General features: G+C 36.7%; 1 protein-coding gene across 1 annotated transcript in view; it reads right to left on the bottom strand.

The window, feature by feature from the left end:
• The window catches only part of LOC113084562 (uncharacterized), a 41,391-nt gene extending 27,968 nt beyond the window's left edge, over positions 1-13,423 (bottom strand). The window contains exon 1 of the mRNA XM_026254893.1: positions 11,881-13,423. Coding sequence (XP_026110678.1) covers positions 11,881-13,423 — 1,543 coding nt within the window. The remainder of the gene's footprint in view (positions 1-11,880) is intronic.
• Between the last annotated feature and the right edge of the window lie 6,116 nt (positions 13,424-19,539).

The following is a 19,539-nucleotide window of genomic DNA, read 5'->3' as shown; positions in this document are numbered from 1 at the left end:
TTTAGAGAGATCTCAACAACATCACACTGTGCTCAGAGCGAGAGACCGAAATGTCACAAAAGAAGTGTGTTTTTGGACAACCCTGCACAGATTACCAAAAAAAAAAAAAAAAAAAAACAGCATTAAGGGACCAGTGGATGGAGTTTATTTTTACATAGCGTCAACGGAGTTGTGCAAGTGTTTTTGTTTGTTCCCTGCATTTCGAAGATGCTTGTTTTACAAACAAGGCCCAGTTTGATGCCGGATTTGCACATCGTTTATTTCTTAAGGATAATGCAATCCCAACGAAAAAGGGTCACGATCGTGTGTTGGAACCACAGGCGGTGAGTAAAACTGCTTCAAATATCTCTGTGTTGTTAACTTAGCTATCGGCGCGTAAGAACATCAAGTAAACAACATGCGATGTTGGCATCAAACTGCACTTTCCACATGTACACCTTAAAAAAAAATAATAATAAAGTGGAACTTAGTCATTTTCCAAAACCGCTAAGCAAATATATACAGTTTCAATACATACCACATAGAGACGTCCTGATGTAGTCGTTGCTGCTGCTGCTCTTGATAAATTTCAGCCTCAGGATCTGATTCTGGATCATAAATATACGGCTGAATCTGACTGTTAGCCATGGTTTGTTTTGGATGATGTTTTTGTCCTCACGGTAATGTCACAGTTTCAACGCAAAAGCCTACTGGCGCTCGTGATTCTTTAGCTCCGCCCACAAGCCACGACTCCAGACGCTCTTGTTTTTCCGGGTAAAATCGTTACAGACTAAAGACTTTTTGGAGTTACGAAGGATGCAGTACTACTCTATAGGTACTCAAGATTAACAGGATATTGAGTGAAAACGAGCATTTCACCCCCCCCCCCTTAAGAGTTTTTTGTCTCAGGAGACAAGTTTGAGAAGTATGGGACTCAAGCTAAAGTTTCCATCAATCTTAAGGTAATCTAATTTATGTCTAGGAAAAATATTTGAAATGATTAAAAGTTTTTTTTTTTTTTATTCAGTTCAATTGAAGTTTATTTGTATTGCGCTTTTTGCAGTACAAATCATTGTAAAGCAACTTCACATAAAATTACGTTTCTTCAACTATTTAGTAGCAGTGGTGACTTTATGTGCATATAGCAGAAATGTACGGAAAAAGTCAAGTAAAGACGTAATCAAACATACAGTGAGTACTATTAACAGCAATTATAATATGATGAAGTCACACTTGTAGCAATATTTGGTAGTTCTGTTTGTTGTTTCAGGGTTAGCATCATCTGAGGTCCTCTGAGGGGTCTCAGGTGTTCTGGATCCAGACTGGAGTTGTGTAAATCTTAGGGCAAAACAGAGAAACAAATAGAGACATAATTAGCGTAGCTGCTGTTCCAACCCCAAAAAATTATTAGTTTAACCCAAGCTAAAGAATAATAATGCGTACTTGATCAGATACAACTGCAGTTCAAAATTATGAGATGCATTATTTGAATGATTGGCCAAAGAGATGTTTTTAATCTAGATTTAAACAAAGAGAGTGTGTCTGAACCCCGAACATTATCAGGAAGGCTATTCCAGAGTTTGGGAGCCAAATGTGAAAAGCTCTACATCCTTTCGTGGACTTTGCTATCCCAGGAACTCCAGCATTTTGTGACCTTAGGGAGCGTGATGGATTGTAGCGTGGTAAGTCTTGTCAGGTATCATTAAGTGATCAAGAATCATTCAGTTATATCATGAAGGGCCTTATAGGTACGTAATAATATTTTGTAACCAATGCGGAACTTAATAGATTCTCTTTTTAAGAGATCTCATTTTATTTTATTTTTCGTCTCTCTGGTGTATACAGTGTGGTGTATACAATGCCGGACATTGAAGATAAATTTCAAGATTTAACTAGTAACCCTTGATATTCTGAAATGTTTAATGCTCTTTAAAGGGGGGTGAAATGCTCGTTTTCACTCAATATCCTGTTAATCTTGAGTACCTATAGAGTAGTACTGCATCCTTCATAACTCCAAAAAGTCTTTATTTTTATTATATTCATAAGAGAAAGATAGTCTGTACCGATTTTTCCCTGAAAAACACGAGCGCCTAGAGGCGTGACGTGTGGGCGGAGCTATAGAATCACGAGCGCCAGTAGGCTTTTGCGTTGAGAGCGTTTGGAAACTGTGACATTACCGTGAGGACAAAACCAACCAAAACAAACCATGATTCTGCGTATATTTATGATCCAGAATCAGATCCAGAGGCTGAAATTTAACAAGAGCAGCATCAGCAACAACGTCTCTATGTGGTTTGTACTGAAACTGTATATATTTGCTTAGAGGTTTTGGAAAATGACTAAATTCCACTTTGTCATCTTTTTTTTTTTTTTTTTTAAGCTGTACATGTGGAAAGTGCAGTTTGATGACAACAACGCATGTTGTTTACTTGATGTGCTTACGTGCCGACAGCTAAGTTAACAACACAGAGATATTTGAAGCAGTTTTACTCACCGCCTGCGGTTCCAACACACGATCGTGACCCTTTTTCGCTGGGACTGCATTATCCTTAAGAAATAAATGATGTGCAAATCCGTCGTCAAACTGGGCCTTGTTTGTAAAACAAGCATCTTAGAAATGCAGGGAACAAACACAAACACTTGCACAACTCCGTTGATGCTCTGTAAAAATAAACTCCATCCACTGGTCCCTTAATGCTGTTTCTCTTTTGGTAATCTGTGCAGGGTTGTCTTGCCCTGGCAACCAAAAACACACTCCTTTTGTGACATTTCGCGACGCTCTCGCTCTGATCAGTGAAGTCTGTTGTGCTCTCAGTGCTCTGCTATACGGGAGCGTGCGCTCTTCCGGCAGAAGTGTCCTCAGGACCCATATAAGGAAATTCCGCTCCATCTAACGTCACACAGAGCCATACTCTAAAAAAACTTTCAGAAACTTGTGACAAACCGGAAGAGGTATTTTTGGAACAGAAATACTCCTTCAAACGTACAACTTAATTTTTGAAACTTTGTCCATGTTTAGCATGGGAATCCAACTCTTTAACAGTGTAAAAAACTCAGTATGAATGAAATAGCATTTCACCCCCCCTTTAAATGAAAACAAACGGAGGCAGTGGTATTTTATATCTTATTTCGTTTTATTGTAAATATACAGTAAGGAATATTGCAGTAGTCAAGGCGAGCTGACTGATGTTATCACGTACGCTGCTGTTTGCAGAATTACAGGATTTGCGTCGCCGCGGACATCACAACATCCCTCCTGCTGCAAAGGCATGATGTCTGAGCCCACCACAGATGCAGGGCTTGAACGTGCTGCAATGCACAAGCCAACACCTAAGAAAAGGACAGAACAAAACCATCTCCCCAGAGCACGAGCCTTTTGGAGAGTCTGACCAGGTGTATGTGCCAGCTACATGTGCTACCGAAGAACTATTAGTGGAGTAGAAGGGAATGGATGAAGACCCCTCCCATACTCACACTACTAAGGATGGGCTCCTGACTGGCTACTATTTTATCTACATGCTGCAATCTACATGTGTCACATTTACTCACTCTCATGTTGTTCCAAATCTGATAATTAAACCAATGAAAGTCAAACATATCCTCTTATTTGTCCCACAAAAGAAAAAAGGCTGAACAGTTCTGGTGATCCAGTGTGAATAGTAGCCTCAGTTTTCTGTTCTTAGCTGACAGAAGTGGCACCTAATGTGGTCTTCTGCTACTGGAGCCCATCTGCTTCAAGATTTTACATGTTGTGAATTTAGAAATGCTCTTCTGCCTACCTTGGTTGTAATGATTTTTTTTTTTTTTTTTTTTAGTTATTGTCTTTCTATCAGATCAAAGTAGACTGGCCATTCTCCTCTACCCTATGCAATCAACATGACACTCCCACTCACTAGATATTTTCTTTATTATTTTTTTTTCCCAGAACATTCATTGTAAACCCTAGATATGGCGTGTGTGAAAGATTTCTGAAATGCACAGACAAGCCCATTTGGTACCAACAAACTTGCCATTTTCTAAAGCCCTATTCGGACGGGATTAGCTTTGCAAGCTTAGATAAAGAAATGTAATTTTGCCACAGGATGTCTGTAATATTAATGACCAATTTGCACAGGAAAATAAATCTCAGTAAATCTACACCAGTGGGGGGCATGAAAACTTCTCTGTTATCATGTGTGTGAATGATTTATTAATTAAATTCCGTTTGGATTCTATTGCTGATAGGCACTTACCAAAGCTAACAAAAGTTTCAAGCCTCTAACAAGTGCTTTCAACCATCTTTTGGATCTGAATAACATGTGTTGATGTATGCAGAAAACATTTGATGTTGGCCACAAACTTGTCCCACCATTTAAAAAGCAACTGAATCCTTCTTCAAGTGCCTCCATACTTGAAAAACCATAGAAAACAAATTTAAAACTAGAAATAACGCCATATTTACATATTTAAGTCTATTTGCACAGTGGTATCATTACCTGAGGTAATTTTTTTTTACAGAAGGTAAAAGTCACTGTACTCTTTACTAACACTGTGGTGATGTTAAGCCAGGGTCGTCGCTAGTGGGGTGAAAGGTGGTGACGATTATAGGGGCCCACGTTTGAGGGGGGGCCCTCGGCGATCTCAACCGTCTGGCTGAAGCCAGCCTAAAAAGATGCTCAGGACCTTTGACAGGCCACTGCTGCTTGTGGTTACGAAAGCTTACCATTTTCACGTGTTATTAAGCCTTGCCACTTGTCAATTTAAGTATTAAAAAGAGTTTTAAGCATTCAAACACAAGACGCGAAAAAGCTAAATTGAGTAGCTGGTTACTCGTGCGCTGTGTTCGGTGCACACGCAGAGAGCCGCGTATGTATGTATATATATATATATGTATGTATGTGTCCTCCACTGTTATTCGTAACCTTGGTGAATATGAGCAAAGGTGGCTGTGAAATATATATCTGCATTGTTTATCCTTTTGATCTTTCATAAAAAAATAAAAAATATTCACAAAATTCTAAACTTTCATTGAAGCAAAACAATTGAAAGTGGGGGGAAATCTCATTATGAAATAAATGCATTCTTTAGTTCATGCTGGCCGCAGTTATTGCCACCCAATTATTGCAATGTCAATTTCCCAAGATAACAGCTCTGAGTTTTCTCCTATAATGCCTGAAGAGTTTAGAGAACACCTGGTAAGAGATCAGAGACCATTCCTTCATGCAGAATCTCTACAGATCCGTCAGATTCACAGCTCCATGTTGGTGCTTCTTCTCTTCAGTTCACCCCACTCATTTTCTATAGGGCTCAGGTCAGCTAGAGTTTGTTTTTGGATGAGTGAGGGTCATTTTCTGTTAAACCTATCCGAACGACATGTGGTGATGTAGGAGCTCAAAATTTTCTCAATAAAACTAAAATTTTCCAGCTGTGATCCTTTGGGAGTCTTTAGCAAACTCTCCTCCTCACTGTGTATTAGGACGATAAAGACACATGTTCTAGGTGGATTTGTAACAGCTTTATTTGATTGGAACCCTTTAATTACTGCTCCGATGGTGGAAATGGGGATTTTCAATGCTTTAGCTCTTTTCTTATAGCCACTTTCTATTTTGTGAAGCTCAACAATCTTGTTCTGCAAATCAGAACTATATTCTTCGGTTTTACCTCTTGTAATGAATGATTAAGGGAATTTGGCATTAGTGTTCCACATATTTATAATCCTGGTCTACAGGAAGTCATGGCTGGACAATTTCATGCTCCTAGTCACAAAATATTTCTCACTTTAATCCCTACAGACCCTTATTGTAGCCTATTAACACTGTCATTGTATTATGGTGGTGTATGGGCGAAGATACATCAAAATGCATTTTAAAATAAAATGCCAAATACCTTATTTTTAAGTGTATCAAAATAAATTAAAAAGTACAGTAGCCACAGCATGTATCAAAATAAATGATGGTATTTTTTTATTAAAAAACAAAAAATACTTTTACAAGGAAAAATTTCTTCACAAACCTTTGATCCGCTTGCCTATCTGATCTATACCTTCACCATTACACCGACTCAGTTAATTAAGTGAACAATGTTATTATAGCAACAGTACATGCAGTAAATCTGATAAATGCAACCAGTAAAATGCAACTCTGATCGCCAAGATAAAAGTTAGATTTAAAGCAACCAACTGTTTAATGTTTAACAGTTTGCGAGTGACTCATACATGTATCCTAATTTAGTTACTTGGTGTTTGGTATTGAAGGGCCTACTTTGCATCATCAACACTGACTCAATGAACAAGTCATGCGTAAGAAGACATGGAACCTGTATTCAAGTCCATGCAAACTATAGAGTAGGTACCAATCAGAGGCCACCTTTTTCATGATGTCATCATGTAGACTTTTTTAAAAATATTTTACAGTATTTTAAAACAACAAAAAGACAAAACACTTAATTATTTTGATACAATATACAAAGCCATTTTCACTAATCCTATCAAATACAAATTACAAAATCCTATTTTGCATTTGATTTCAATTTTTTTTTTTTTAGGGGGGCTTTCTGACCCCAAGGCTCGACTAATCTTTGCAACTTTCCAGCTGTGATCCTTTGAGAGTCTTTAGCAAACTCTCCTCCTCAATGTGTATTAGGACGATAAAGACACATGTTCTCTTCCAGGTGGATTTGTAACAGCTTTAGTTGATTGGAACCCTTTAATTATTGCTCCGATGGTGGAAATAGGGATTTTCAATGCTTTACCTCTTTTTTTAATAGCCATTCTTTAAATTCTATTTTGTGAAGCTCAACAATCTTGTTCTGCAAATCAGACCTATATTTTTTGGTTTTACCTCTTATAATGGGGTGGCTCAGTTCTTGGACCACTTCTCTTTTCTGTCTACATGGCATCATTAGGTTCTGTCATTCAGAAACATGGCTTTTCATATCACTGCTATGCTGATGACACTCAACTCTACCTCTCATCCCATCCTGATGATCCGACAGTAGCTACTCACATCTCAGCTTGTCTAACAGACATTTCTTCCTGGATGATGGACCATCACCTTCAACTCAACCTTGCCAAGACAGAACTGCTTGTGGTTCCAGCAAACCCATCGTTTCATCACAATTTCACCATCAAGTTAGGCACGTCAACCATAACTCCTTCAAAAACAGCTAGAAGCCTTGGAGTTATGATTGATGATCAACTTTCTCAGCCCACATTGCTAAAACTGTCTGATCCTGCAGATTTGCTTTATTCAACATCAAGAAGATCAAGCCCTTTCTTTCTGAACATGCTGCACAACTCCTTGTTCAAGCTCTTGTTCTGTCCAGGCTGGACTATTGCAATGCTTTCTTGGCAGGTCTTCCAGCCAATTCTATCAAACCTTTACAATTAATTCAGAACGCGGCAGCAAGATTCATTTTTAATGATCCAAAAAGAATACACGTCACACCTCTGTTTATCAATTTGCGCTGGCTTCCAATAGCTGCTCGCATAAAATTCAAGGCATTGATGTTTGCCTACAAAACTACCACTGGCTCTGCACCCCTTTACCTAAATTTGTTACTTCAGACTAATGTGCCTCTAGAAGCTTGCGTTCTGCAAGTGAACATTGCTTGATTGTGCCATCCCAAAGAAGCACAGTCACTTTTACAGACTGAGCTGAGTCCTTAGCCATCTTCAAGAATCGGCTTAAAACACATCTCTTCCATCTTTATTTGACCCTCTAACTTTAACACTCACTATTCTAATTCTATTCTTAAAAAAATCTATCTACCTTTCTAATCTTTTTGTATTCTATTTTCTTTTCATTAATTATGCAATTGTATGTGTGTGTGTGTGTGTATGTGTAAAGATCTCTAACACTAGCTTGCTCTATTCTTTTTTTATTCTATCTGTTTTCTTTATATTATATTATTTAAAATCCCATGCTATGTGTACTGTGTTAACCTAACTGAGACTTGTTATAGCACTTATATATCATTGCTCTTTTTGTTGTTTTGGATTGCTTCCACTGTCCTCATCTGTAAGTCGCTTTGGATAAAAGCGTCTGCTAAATGAATAAATGTAAATGTAAATGTAATAATGAATGATTGAGGGAATTTGTCATTAGTGTTCCACATATTTATAATCCTGTTGTACAGGAAGTCATGGCTGGACAATTTTAATGCTCCTAGTCACCCTGGTGTGCTTACAAAAAGTAAATATCAATGGTAATATACCTCAGAGATAAGTTACTCAAAATGTGGAAAAAGCAGAGCACTGTAAATACTTTCTGGATGCTTTGTATGGAAATATATTTTGATAGACCTTTTATTTTTTTTGGTCTGATTGTATTTTTCCATTGTGCATCAGCAGCACTTATTTATTTGTTCATTCTTGATATAGTGAACTCAACTGACATACACTATACAGGGGTTAGTGAATGATTGAATAAGTGAGCGATTTCAGACACACAACTGACTCAATGAACAAGTCATGCATAAGAAGACATGGCACCTGTATTCAAGTCCATGCAAATTACAGAGTAGGCACCAATCAGAAGCCACCTTTTTCATGATGTCATCAAGTAGACTTATTTACAAATATTTTACAGTATTTTAAAACAACAAAAAGACAAAACTCTTAAGTATTTTGATACAATATACGAAGCCATTTTCACCAATCCGATCAAATACAAATTACAAAATCCTATTTTGCATTTGATTCCTATTGATTTCTTTTTTTAGGCTTTCTGACCCCAAGGCTCGACTAATCTCTGCAATTTTCCAGCTGTGATCCTTTGAGAGTCTTTAGCAAACTCTCCTCCTCAATGTGTATCAGGATGATAAAGACACATGTTCTCTTCCAGGTGGATTTGTAACATCTTTAGTTGATTGGAACCCTTTAATTATTGCTCCGATGGTGGAAATGGGGATTTTCAATGCTTTAGGTCCTTTTTTTTACAGCCACTTTCTATTTTGTGAAGCTCAACAATCTTGTTCTGCAAATGGTTTTACCTCTTGTAATGAATGATTAAGCGAATTTGGCATTAGTGTTCCACATATTTATAATCCTGTTGTACAGGAAGTCATGGCTGGACAATTTCATGCTCCTAGTCACCCTGGTGTGATTACAAAAAGTAAATATCAATGGTAATATACCTCAGAGATAAGTTACTAAGAATAATTTCTAGCAGGGCCGTGCAGAGACCTTTGGTGGGGCAGGTGCTCAAAGTATAAAAGGGGCACATGGAACAAGGCTTTAAATAGCGCGGTTCAAAATAGCAATACAGCAATATATTATGATGGATTCCTTGCCGATTCGAGTATCAATATGGATGATTATGTATTGATACGGCAGCAAATGCTGTAATGCAATTTTGAAAAAGAAACAGATTAGAAGAGACAATTTTAAAATTTTCAAAGTAAAAAAAATATATATTTCCACCTAATAATAGCTCTGGTATTAGAAACTGAATTGTCTTAAGTTGTCCCAACCTGATGGCTTTTTCTTCTTTGTTCTACAGAATAATTAAGAATAGCTGTTATAGTAAAAACTATAGAAAACGCTCGTGCCTCTACATTTCCCTCTTTCTCACAAGCCTCTGTCTCCTGGCTTGCTTTTCCCTGCTCTCTTTCTGTCACTTTTGCCTCTACATTTCCCTCTTTTTCTCCCTCTTTTTCTTCCTCTATCTCCATCTCCTCATCTGATCTATTACTCTCCATGCTCTGTCCATCTAGGAACAAGGCTCAATTTACTATTTCAGCATTAATCTATTATTTTAACCATCACTACTACTCTTGCACCTAATCAATAAGTCCATCTTAAATACTGATACAAAACATTAAACAACTGATACACTGGAATATAGTGATTCATATTATTATTACTGTTGTAGTTGTTGTTGTCTAAAATTGAACACCTTTGCAATGTTAACAAATGACAGGCTACATGTGTTATTCATCTCCTTCACACTGAACTTTGACGTCAGGTATGCTATTCATTTTATAGTGATATTGATATTTTTACATTTAGTTCCAGAGAGAAATTATTGAGTTTAGGCTAAAGTGGTCTTGCTGCTGTAAACACTGTTGCTATTGTAGATTAAAAAAAATGTATAATTATATTTTAATTCATTTCTGAATTGTTTTTATTTTCATAATGATAATTTGGAGAATGAGAAAATCTGAATAAGCCTTACCAATGTTGTGATAATTATTTTTAAGGCACTCTATGTGTTAAAAAAATAAATAAATACTGTAATATAATAAAAGTTTAGTCAAATAACATAAGACCAGACCCCTCAATCTGGGGCGTCATGCAATCATGATTTTTGAGGGGGCACATGGGCGGCGGGGGGGTGGGGTAAGTCATGCTACGAAAGCACTGTATAACTGATATAGGCGTATGTTTGATTTATTTTTCCTTTTTATTCAAAACAATTCCAAACATGCTTAATATATCAGGAAATATCTCGATTCTCAAACGTGTAATTAAACGCGTTTTGCACCTTTATATATTGTTATTTGATCAATAAATGGAAAGATCGTGTAATCTATTTACTAGGCTACACGTAAAATCCCGATTTTTTACTTAAGTGCCATATCATGCCATAACATATTTTGAATACGACTGAATTTGCATTTAATGTACATTTTAATGACAGTAAGTTACTGATTTTAACACTTTCATTTTACAGAGAGTAAAAAACATTTACATTATCTAAGAACATTTTCATTCAATCTAACCAGAGTTCAGGCACTCTCAAAAACTCCCATTCAAATAACTGAAGCACTTTACATTACATTATGCACATCTGCACTTTTTGTTGTTTATGATGAGAGAATTCGCTAAATAATTCAGTCAGCGAGCAAGTGAACAAAACACCGCGTTTCAGTGATGACTCTTCTGCACGTCTTCGATTGGCCAATGCATTCATAAGCTCAACAGAATCGTGAAGCGTTGTACGAACGCGTCTGTCTCTGGCTCACTGCCAGCCAGCGAACAAGTATTTGAATTTAGCAGCTGATGCTGTGCACTGAACGATCTAATCTAAAAATATTATTCGGCAATTTTTTTTTTTTTTGTCTTTGGAAGCTGCATTTAAAATCCATATATTTTTTTTTTTATTGGCTCAGAAATCTTGAATGGGCACGACGCCTCTGCCCTCGATGCCTGTGAAATTTTTCTCCCTCAAACAGCACGCTAAAGGTTACCTCTACACTACAGGCTACACACCGTTCTCACATCATGTCATTCTTGTAAAATAATAATAAGTAAATAAACATCAAAATCACTTCGCTGAGAATTAAACTCCACTTACCAGCTTCCGCGGTGTTGAAAATATCTTGGCAATTAAAAAATGAACGTGCAGTGTGACTAATCGTCCTGGTTGGATGAGGAGGTTGTCGTCGTCAGGTGAAAGGTCATCATGTGGGTCATCAATTATTATTCAGAAATTTTACTAATATCAGAATCAGAATCAGAATCAGAATACTTTATTAATCCCCAAGGGGAAATTCTTTGTCACAATAGCCCGCCTTTCAAGCATAAGAAATGAATAAATAAAAATATAAATAGTATAAAAGTATAAATAAACATAAATATAAAAAGCAACATGGAATATTTCACATACAAGTATTAAAGATAATATTACACAGAAACAGGGATATTGTCAGTTAAAAATTAACTAAATGTCAGTGTATCAGGCAATTAGAGGGAGGCGTTATAAAGCTTAATGGCCATAGGGAGAAATGACTTCCTGTGACGCTCTGTGGTGCATTTCGGAAGAATAAATCTTTCACTGAAAGTGCTCTTGTGTTTGAGCAGCACATAATGAAGTGGATGGGATACATTGTCCAGGATGGCATGTAATTTGGACAACATCCTCCTCTCAGACACCACCGCCAGAGAGTCAAGCTCTACCCCCACAACGTTGCTAGCCTTACGGATCAGTTTATTGAGTCTGTTTGCATCTGCAACCCTCATCCCGCTGCCCCAGCATGCAACAGCAAACATGATAGAACTTGCCACCACCGACTCATAAAACATTCTCAACATCGTCCTGCAAATGTTGAAGGACCTCAGCCTCCTCAAAAAATAGAGACGGCTTTGGCCCTTCCTGTAGAGAGCTTGAGTGTTCTTAGCCCAGTCCAGTTTCTTATCAATGTGCACTCCTAGGTACTTATAATCCTCCACAGTGTCCACAGGGACCCCAAGGATGGAAACTGGGTTCACCGGTGTCTTTGCTCTCTTTAGATCCACAACCAGCTCCTTCGTCTTTGTCATGTTGAGCTGCAAATGGTTCTGCCCGCACCATGTGACAAAGTCCCTCACCACAGCTCTGTACTCGGTCTCATCACCCTCTCTAATACATCCAACCACAACAGAGTCATCAGAAAACTTCTGAAGATGGCAAGACTCTGTATGGTAGTTGAAGTCCGTGGTGTAAATAGTGAAGAGAAAGGGAGAGAGGACAGTCCCTTGCGGGGCCCCGGTGTTGCTGATTATGCTGTCTGATACACAGTGTTGCAGGCGGACATACTGTGGTCTGCCAGTCAGGTAGTCAACAATCCAGGACACAAGAGGAGCATCCACCTGCATCGCTGTCAGCTTCTCACCCAGCAAGGCCGGCCGGATGGTGTCGAAAGCACTCGAAAAGTCAAAAAACATGATCCTCACCGTGCTCGCCGGCTTGTCCAGGTGGGGGTAGATACGGTTGAGCAGAAAGATGATAGCATCCTCAACACCAATTCTGGGCTGGTATGCGAACTGGAGTGGATCCAGGATGGAACTAACCATAGGCCTCAGCTGCTCCATGACCAGTCTCTCCAGGGTCTTCATAATGTGAGAGGTCAGTGCCACGGGTCTGTAGTCCCTGGAGTTACTAGGACGTGGCGTCTTAGGCACAGGAACTATGCAAGATGTCTTCCACAGTACAGGGACCCTTTGGAGACTCAGACTCAGATTGAAGATATGATGAAGTACTCCACACAGCTGCGAGGCACAGGCTTTAAGCACCCCAGGACGAACACCATCAGGCCCTGCAGCCTTATTTGAGTGTAGTCTCCTCAGCTGTCTTCTCACCTGCTCAGAAGTGAGGCACACAGAGATTGGAAGAGGAGGAAGAAGAGATGAGTCATTTGGCTGGAGAGTGCTATTAACCTGTGGGGTGGAGGATGTGGGTGAAAGGATGTCCCAAGAGGAGGAGGGAGGACAGTGAGGAGGAGAAGGGAGTAGTTGGATAATAGGTGAGACAGCCGCAGAGTTAGTGGGTACATGTGCATGAGAGACAGTATCAAATCTGTTGAAAAACAGATTAAGTTCGTTGGCCCTGTCCAAGCTGTCCTCAACTCCACTGCAGCCATTCGATCTGAAGCCAGTGATGTTCCTCATGCCGCTCCATACCTCCCTCATGTTGTTTTGCTGGAGTTTACGCTCCAGCTTCCTCCTGTACTTATCCTTAGCCTTAGATTGGGCATGGGCAGGCATTTACAAAAGAGTACGTTATGACAAAAAAAAAAAAAAAAAAAAAGAGAGAGGAAATTTTGCTTTGACAAAAGGGCACTTTGGGCACCAAGGTGCTCAAGCTGGTGTGCCAGCTGCCCAAAAGCAGGTGTGCCAAGCTTCTAGCATCATACTCAAAAAGACTTGAGGCTGCAGTTGGTTCCAAAAGTGCTTCAACAATTGATACATTAATGTTTTTTGATACATTAATGTTGACATTTTTTTTTGGTCTGATTGTATTTTTCCATTGTGCATCAGCAGCACTTATTTATTTGTTCATTCCTGATATAGTGAACTCAACTGCCATACACTATGCAGGGGTTAGTGAATGATTGAATAAGTGAGCGATTTTAAGACACAACTGACTCAATGAACAAGTCATGCATAAGAAGACATGGCACCTGTATTAAAGTCCATGCAAATTACAGAGTAGGCACCAATCAGAGGCCACCTTTTTCATGAAGTAATCTCTTCTTTAAAAATATTTTACAGAATTTTAAAACATCAAATATACAAAACACATAAATATTTTGATACAATATATAAGCCATTTTCACCAGTACTATCAAAATCCTATTTTGTATATATATATATATATATATATATATATATATATATATATATATATATATATATATATATAATACACTAGGCTACGCTATATCATATTTCTTATCATATTTGATTGCAATCATGCATGAAGATGACGAAACGCTGTTGCCATCTTCGTCACCATTTGTCTACAATTCAATGAAAGTTGCAGATCTGGTAATGTCATGTGTAAAGCATCATATGCACGTCACGTCCACGCTAATGATAACAAGCCTGCAACAATTTTGCACTCTGCTGCACAAAAACTTCCGCGTCCCATTACTGTACCTTAAAAGTTCTCATTTATTAGCTTGGTCAGTGTTGGTTACATGTTATCTGTGCCATTGTTTCAACTTGGAACTTGTTTAATATAAATTTTAATTTTAATAAATGTATGCATTTAGCAGACGCTTTTATCCAAAGCGACTAACAGTGCATTATCTATCATGCGTTCAATATTAATTATTTGACAAATTTGTTCACTAACAAATATACAAAATACTTTTCAGCAATTACACAAAACTCATAGAAACTACCACACTTATTTTTGGCTAAATGTCTGTACAGTATGTGTGTGTTGACTACAAACTTAATATTTCAAATCAAATCAAATCTCTTCATTGTCTTTTTTCAATATGTTTTTCTTATATGCATTACATATTTTTTAACAGGCCTACATGAAATGTGAATTTCTGCTTTATGTAAAACCATGTGTCAACTCATGCAAGCCATAAAAGTATTGAGTTTGTCTTCATTGCTATATATTTTATATGTTGGCTATCGATATACAGCCATATTTGGTCCGTACATTGAAACTTATAAGCAGAAATGTCCATTATAGAAATATAGTATTGTGTCTGAATGTATTTTTGTTTCGTAAGAGCAGTGCATGAGCCAGAACTGTGCAAACCCTGAGTGTTAATTACTGTCAGGCATGTCAAAGTGCTTGATTAGTCTCACAGCTCGAGGGAACTTTGAAATGGCAAACAGGGGTGTGAATATACATAAACAGAGATGCTCCCTGGCATCTTTCCGCATAATTCAGTGTAGATGAAGAAAAGCAGGAATTTTGGATGTTTTGTTTTCCATTGCTGCATGAAATTGTTTGCTCATTTTTGTTGGCAACAGTCCCACTATTTCAAGTATGAGTTCTGCATTCATGCTGTCATAAGTACTGTGCTTTTATTTGTCTTCTTTTTTTAGTGAATGAGGACTTGGCTGTCAACCTCCAAAATCACACCTTGTTTTGACCAATTCTATTTATTATAGAAGTATACAATAAATGTGCTGCTTTTATTTTTATTAAATTCATTTGTAGACATATGACCTATGAATTTGTGAGGTCATTATTTAGGAGAAGTACAGTATGTAAACATGATAAATATAAAAAAAAAAAAAAAAAAAAAACATTCTTTTTGTTTTGAGCCTTTATTGTGAGCTTTTTAATAAATCAGCCAATTCAGCCAAATCAGCTGATCCAGATGCTATATTGTAGAAATGCTGTAGAAGCATTCAGATAAAATTATGCGACCCTAAGCGATTTAGAAAATGGATGGAAAATGTGGTCTAGTGCTTTCTACTTGACAAATGTTCAGTTGTATTAAATGATATGAGATTATGTGATGTATATTACACACTCATTTACTTATCAGATCTCAGGATACCAAAGAAATGACCCAACATACCTTGGACTTCCTATTACGGCTTTAATGTCCTAGTAAGATGTTTCTGATAAGCTTCAAGCTTTCAAGAGCAGATAAATGCAACAATCACAATGACTGACACACCCAAAGTCTGTTTTCATCACGTCACAGGTCTGCGCACAAACTATTCAAACTAGTGCGACAGCTGCATTCTCTGACCCTTTAGAAACACAACAGTATTAAGAAAAGACTGGATCTTCCCCCTGTTTTCCGTGTAATGTGGCTTCTCTGAACTGATATTGTGCACAGCAGATGTGACGCCACGAGCCAACAGGTTTCAATGAAGAAACAGGAAGTTTACTCAAAGCTGTAATAAATACAGTTATTATAACTATTTATTTATAGCTAAATATAGTTACTTATATCATACTTATGAAGACATAACCCATGTCCCCACTTTTCAAAACGCTTATAAAAATTTTTTTTTTTTTTTTGAGAAAGTAGAAATGCACAAAGTTTCCTGTGAGGGTTAGGGTTAAGTGTAGGGTTGGTGTAGGGCCATAGAATATACAGTTTCTACATTATAAAAACCATTACGCCTATGGGATGAACCCACTTTTCACAAAAACAAACGCGTGTGTGTGTGTGTGTGTGTGTGATATCATATGACCTGTATTGACAATGATAAACATATTTGACCTCATGAGAACGTTTCCAAATAAATGAACAACATAACACCATAGAAAACACATCAAACGCTATTATATAACGTAATTTATTAAATAATATGAAACTGCTCCTCTGTATTTTTTTTTTTTACTTTTTTAATTGTTTGAAATTGATCAAAACAGTGAGAGATATTATTATTTTAATTAGTTTTTTGTTTTTGCTTGTGTAAACTTTAGAATTAAGTCCAATGTGCAGAAAAGCTAACAAGTCCAATAATATTTTTTATTATTTGAAAATTATTATTATTATTATTTGACATTGGTGTTATCAATTCCACCTTATACTAAAGCTATATGTTATCAATACCATCTTGTTGAAAAAAGAAAAGTGTATTTTGTTTACCTGCAATGCATTTTTGAGTTTGTGTGAGAAGGGAGCGGTTCTGATTTAATTACCTCTGATAATTTACTGTAAGTTTGCAGGTGTATACACCTTAAAGACAGAAAGAGCCTGAAGCATCTGTATCGGCAAATCCCTTTTAAATTCAGAGTAACTTCCTTTACTTGTGTGCTTATACTCATACTCATGCTAGAATCACTCAAGCACGGCCCCTGGTTTACCGATTTAGAAATATGTTAGTTAATTGTTAAACAGTTATACATTTGAAAAAAAAAACTGAATGTTGCATATATTGCAAATGTATTTAGATATCTGAATGCCGACGATCAAGCAAATCTAATGACAGTGACATGCAAATCAGAATTCACATTTGCTTTGATCTTCACAAGAAAAGCATATTTTTTAAGTGAAATTTATCAAATGAAATATGTAAACTGCACTTCATGTTTGTTTCTGTTTAGATCGTCACATTTTTATTTATTTATTCATATTAATATAATCACTTTTAAGATTGAATGTGTGCATTTGGGGGAAAAAAATATAAAACATTAAAACGTTGTAGGCTACAGACGTTTGAAAAGTACTGAACACTGTAAGCGTAGTTAATAAAAAAGTTTCAAGATGGTTTTAATGACACTTATATACAAGTTTAAAACTGTCAGTGCAAATAAAAATATTAAAAGTGCATTAAGGGGATATAACCACATGGCTCAAATAATAAAAGTGGTTTACTTGTAGTGGTTTACTCTTTAGGCCACTGTATGCTTCAGGCATGATTGTGCAGATACAGGTAGCCTATATTTAGTCTGTTTACTGTAGGTGTGTCAGTATAAGAGAGGCACCTTGTGGTGTATTTCTGTTTAACACCAACGCGTCCTTCAGCTTTTTGATGACAAACCACTAAATATGATGGTCTTCTTTCAAGGGACACTATTAAAGACTACTGCTGATTAATCTAGGGCTTTAATCATAGTAATTTTCCACAACATGAGAAGCTTCAGGTTATATTACTGTATATATACCGACGCAGGTTATATTACTGTATATATCATGACCAATTCATATTCTATGAGGTGGCGAATTGGCTTTATTGTTAGAATTACTGAATAACACTCGAGGGTTGTCAGAGGGCGACTTTACTCACTTTAGTCTATTGATCCAAAGTGCAGTTATTAAACATTAACTGTAGAGGTCGTCCTAACAGCATGTTTAGATTCATTCGCAGGAAAAGGAGAAAAGATGTCTATGAAAATATGACTTAACCTTCATGTGCATTTTATAATTTATGTTTAGAATGAAATAAGGCAACATATGTTCAGAACATAATAAGCCTATAAAACCAAACATTCAAATGTTTGTATACACTTGTTAATGTATTAGCTGTAGTAATAATGAATAACATATTTTTAAAACTGTTTAAATAATTTTTAAACAAAGACTAATTATATTTTCAAAAAAAAAAATTCATGAATTCTATAAGTATTTTATAATTATCAGACTTTTTTTTTTTTTACTGAAACTGCTGACTATATGACATTATTATTTAGCTTATTCTGTGTGTCCCGTTCATTACTGTGAAATGTCAGGAAATGTAATATCTGGCACGCAAACATTCATAGCATTGCAGTTATCATGATTTGTTTCTTGCTATGCTACAACCCACGATTTATACCGCTAGGCCTACTACCCAAAAAAATGTCCCTGAAAATTATAAAAGTGAAAGAGAAACTTTGTTTGGGAATTCACCTATCTACCCTACTTCTGTTATGGCATTAACAAACACATCCGGCACTCCAGATTCTCACCAAACACATGATTTACAAGAAGAGCTCAGCACTGACACTGACCTAACCAAAGGTGTTCACGTGACTTTACCGTCCAGTTATGAGAAACACAATTGTGAGAGATTTCTGGAAATCACTGTACTTTGTCTTGCAGTTCGAAACGAACTAGTTTCCCTCACTGTGTTTTACAGTATGTTGTTTTATTATATTTGAACCACGGTGATTAATGATCTAGGATCAAACTTATACAGGTGATACTGTAGGCTACTGTGAAAGTTGACTATAGTTAGTAGTTAAGCCATCTTGTTGTGCCTTTCATAGCTATTTGTGTATTTTTTTTTTTGTGGTCATTTTATTACATTATGCTGAAGTTATGGACGATACACTTACAAAGTGAAAGTGAAACTGTTTTATTGTCAGTACTACAACCTCTGTGTGTTCTGGCTTCACAGCCCTTCCTGATCCATTGTTGTATAGAATACAAGGCAATACAAAGTATAATATTTTAATCTTTTAAATTATTATTCTTTTTTGAGTCAGTCAAGTTCAGAGACAGCTTAAACAGAACTGTCTGCCCATGCATTATCAACAACACACACAATTCCTTTCGGTTTCATTTGGTTGCTTTTATTTATGGTTGCATGCACTGGACTTGTTTTGTTTTAGAAGCAATAGAAAAAAATATATCCTTTTACACAGCTTTGTTACTAAATGTGTAAACTAAATATCTCGTACAGTAACAATGTGATATTTAGAATGGCTGTACATACATTTAACATATTTCACATGTGTCTAGTAAACATTAAAACAATGAACTTACAAATAAACAAATAAAATCTATCTTTTATAATAGTCTATGTCTTTTATATACTTTTAGCTTCCTTCAATATCTGGTCCATTTTTTTAATGTTTGTTTTTATATAGAAATGTATTCTTAATCGCTGAGAATCTAATCATTTAAGCAGATAAAAAAATTCAGTACAATGCTTCCATGACTTTGATGATATGTAATGCA

Source organism: Carassius auratus, unplaced genomic scaffold (genome assembly GCF_003368295.1).
Source record: "Carassius auratus strain Wakin unplaced genomic scaffold, ASM336829v1 scaf_tig00040184, whole genome shotgun sequence".
NCBI lineage: Eukaryota > Metazoa > Chordata > Actinopteri > Cypriniformes > Cyprinidae > Carassius > Carassius auratus.
Note: the sequence above shows the minus strand (reverse complement) of the source record. Positions and strands in the feature narration are given on the sequence as shown.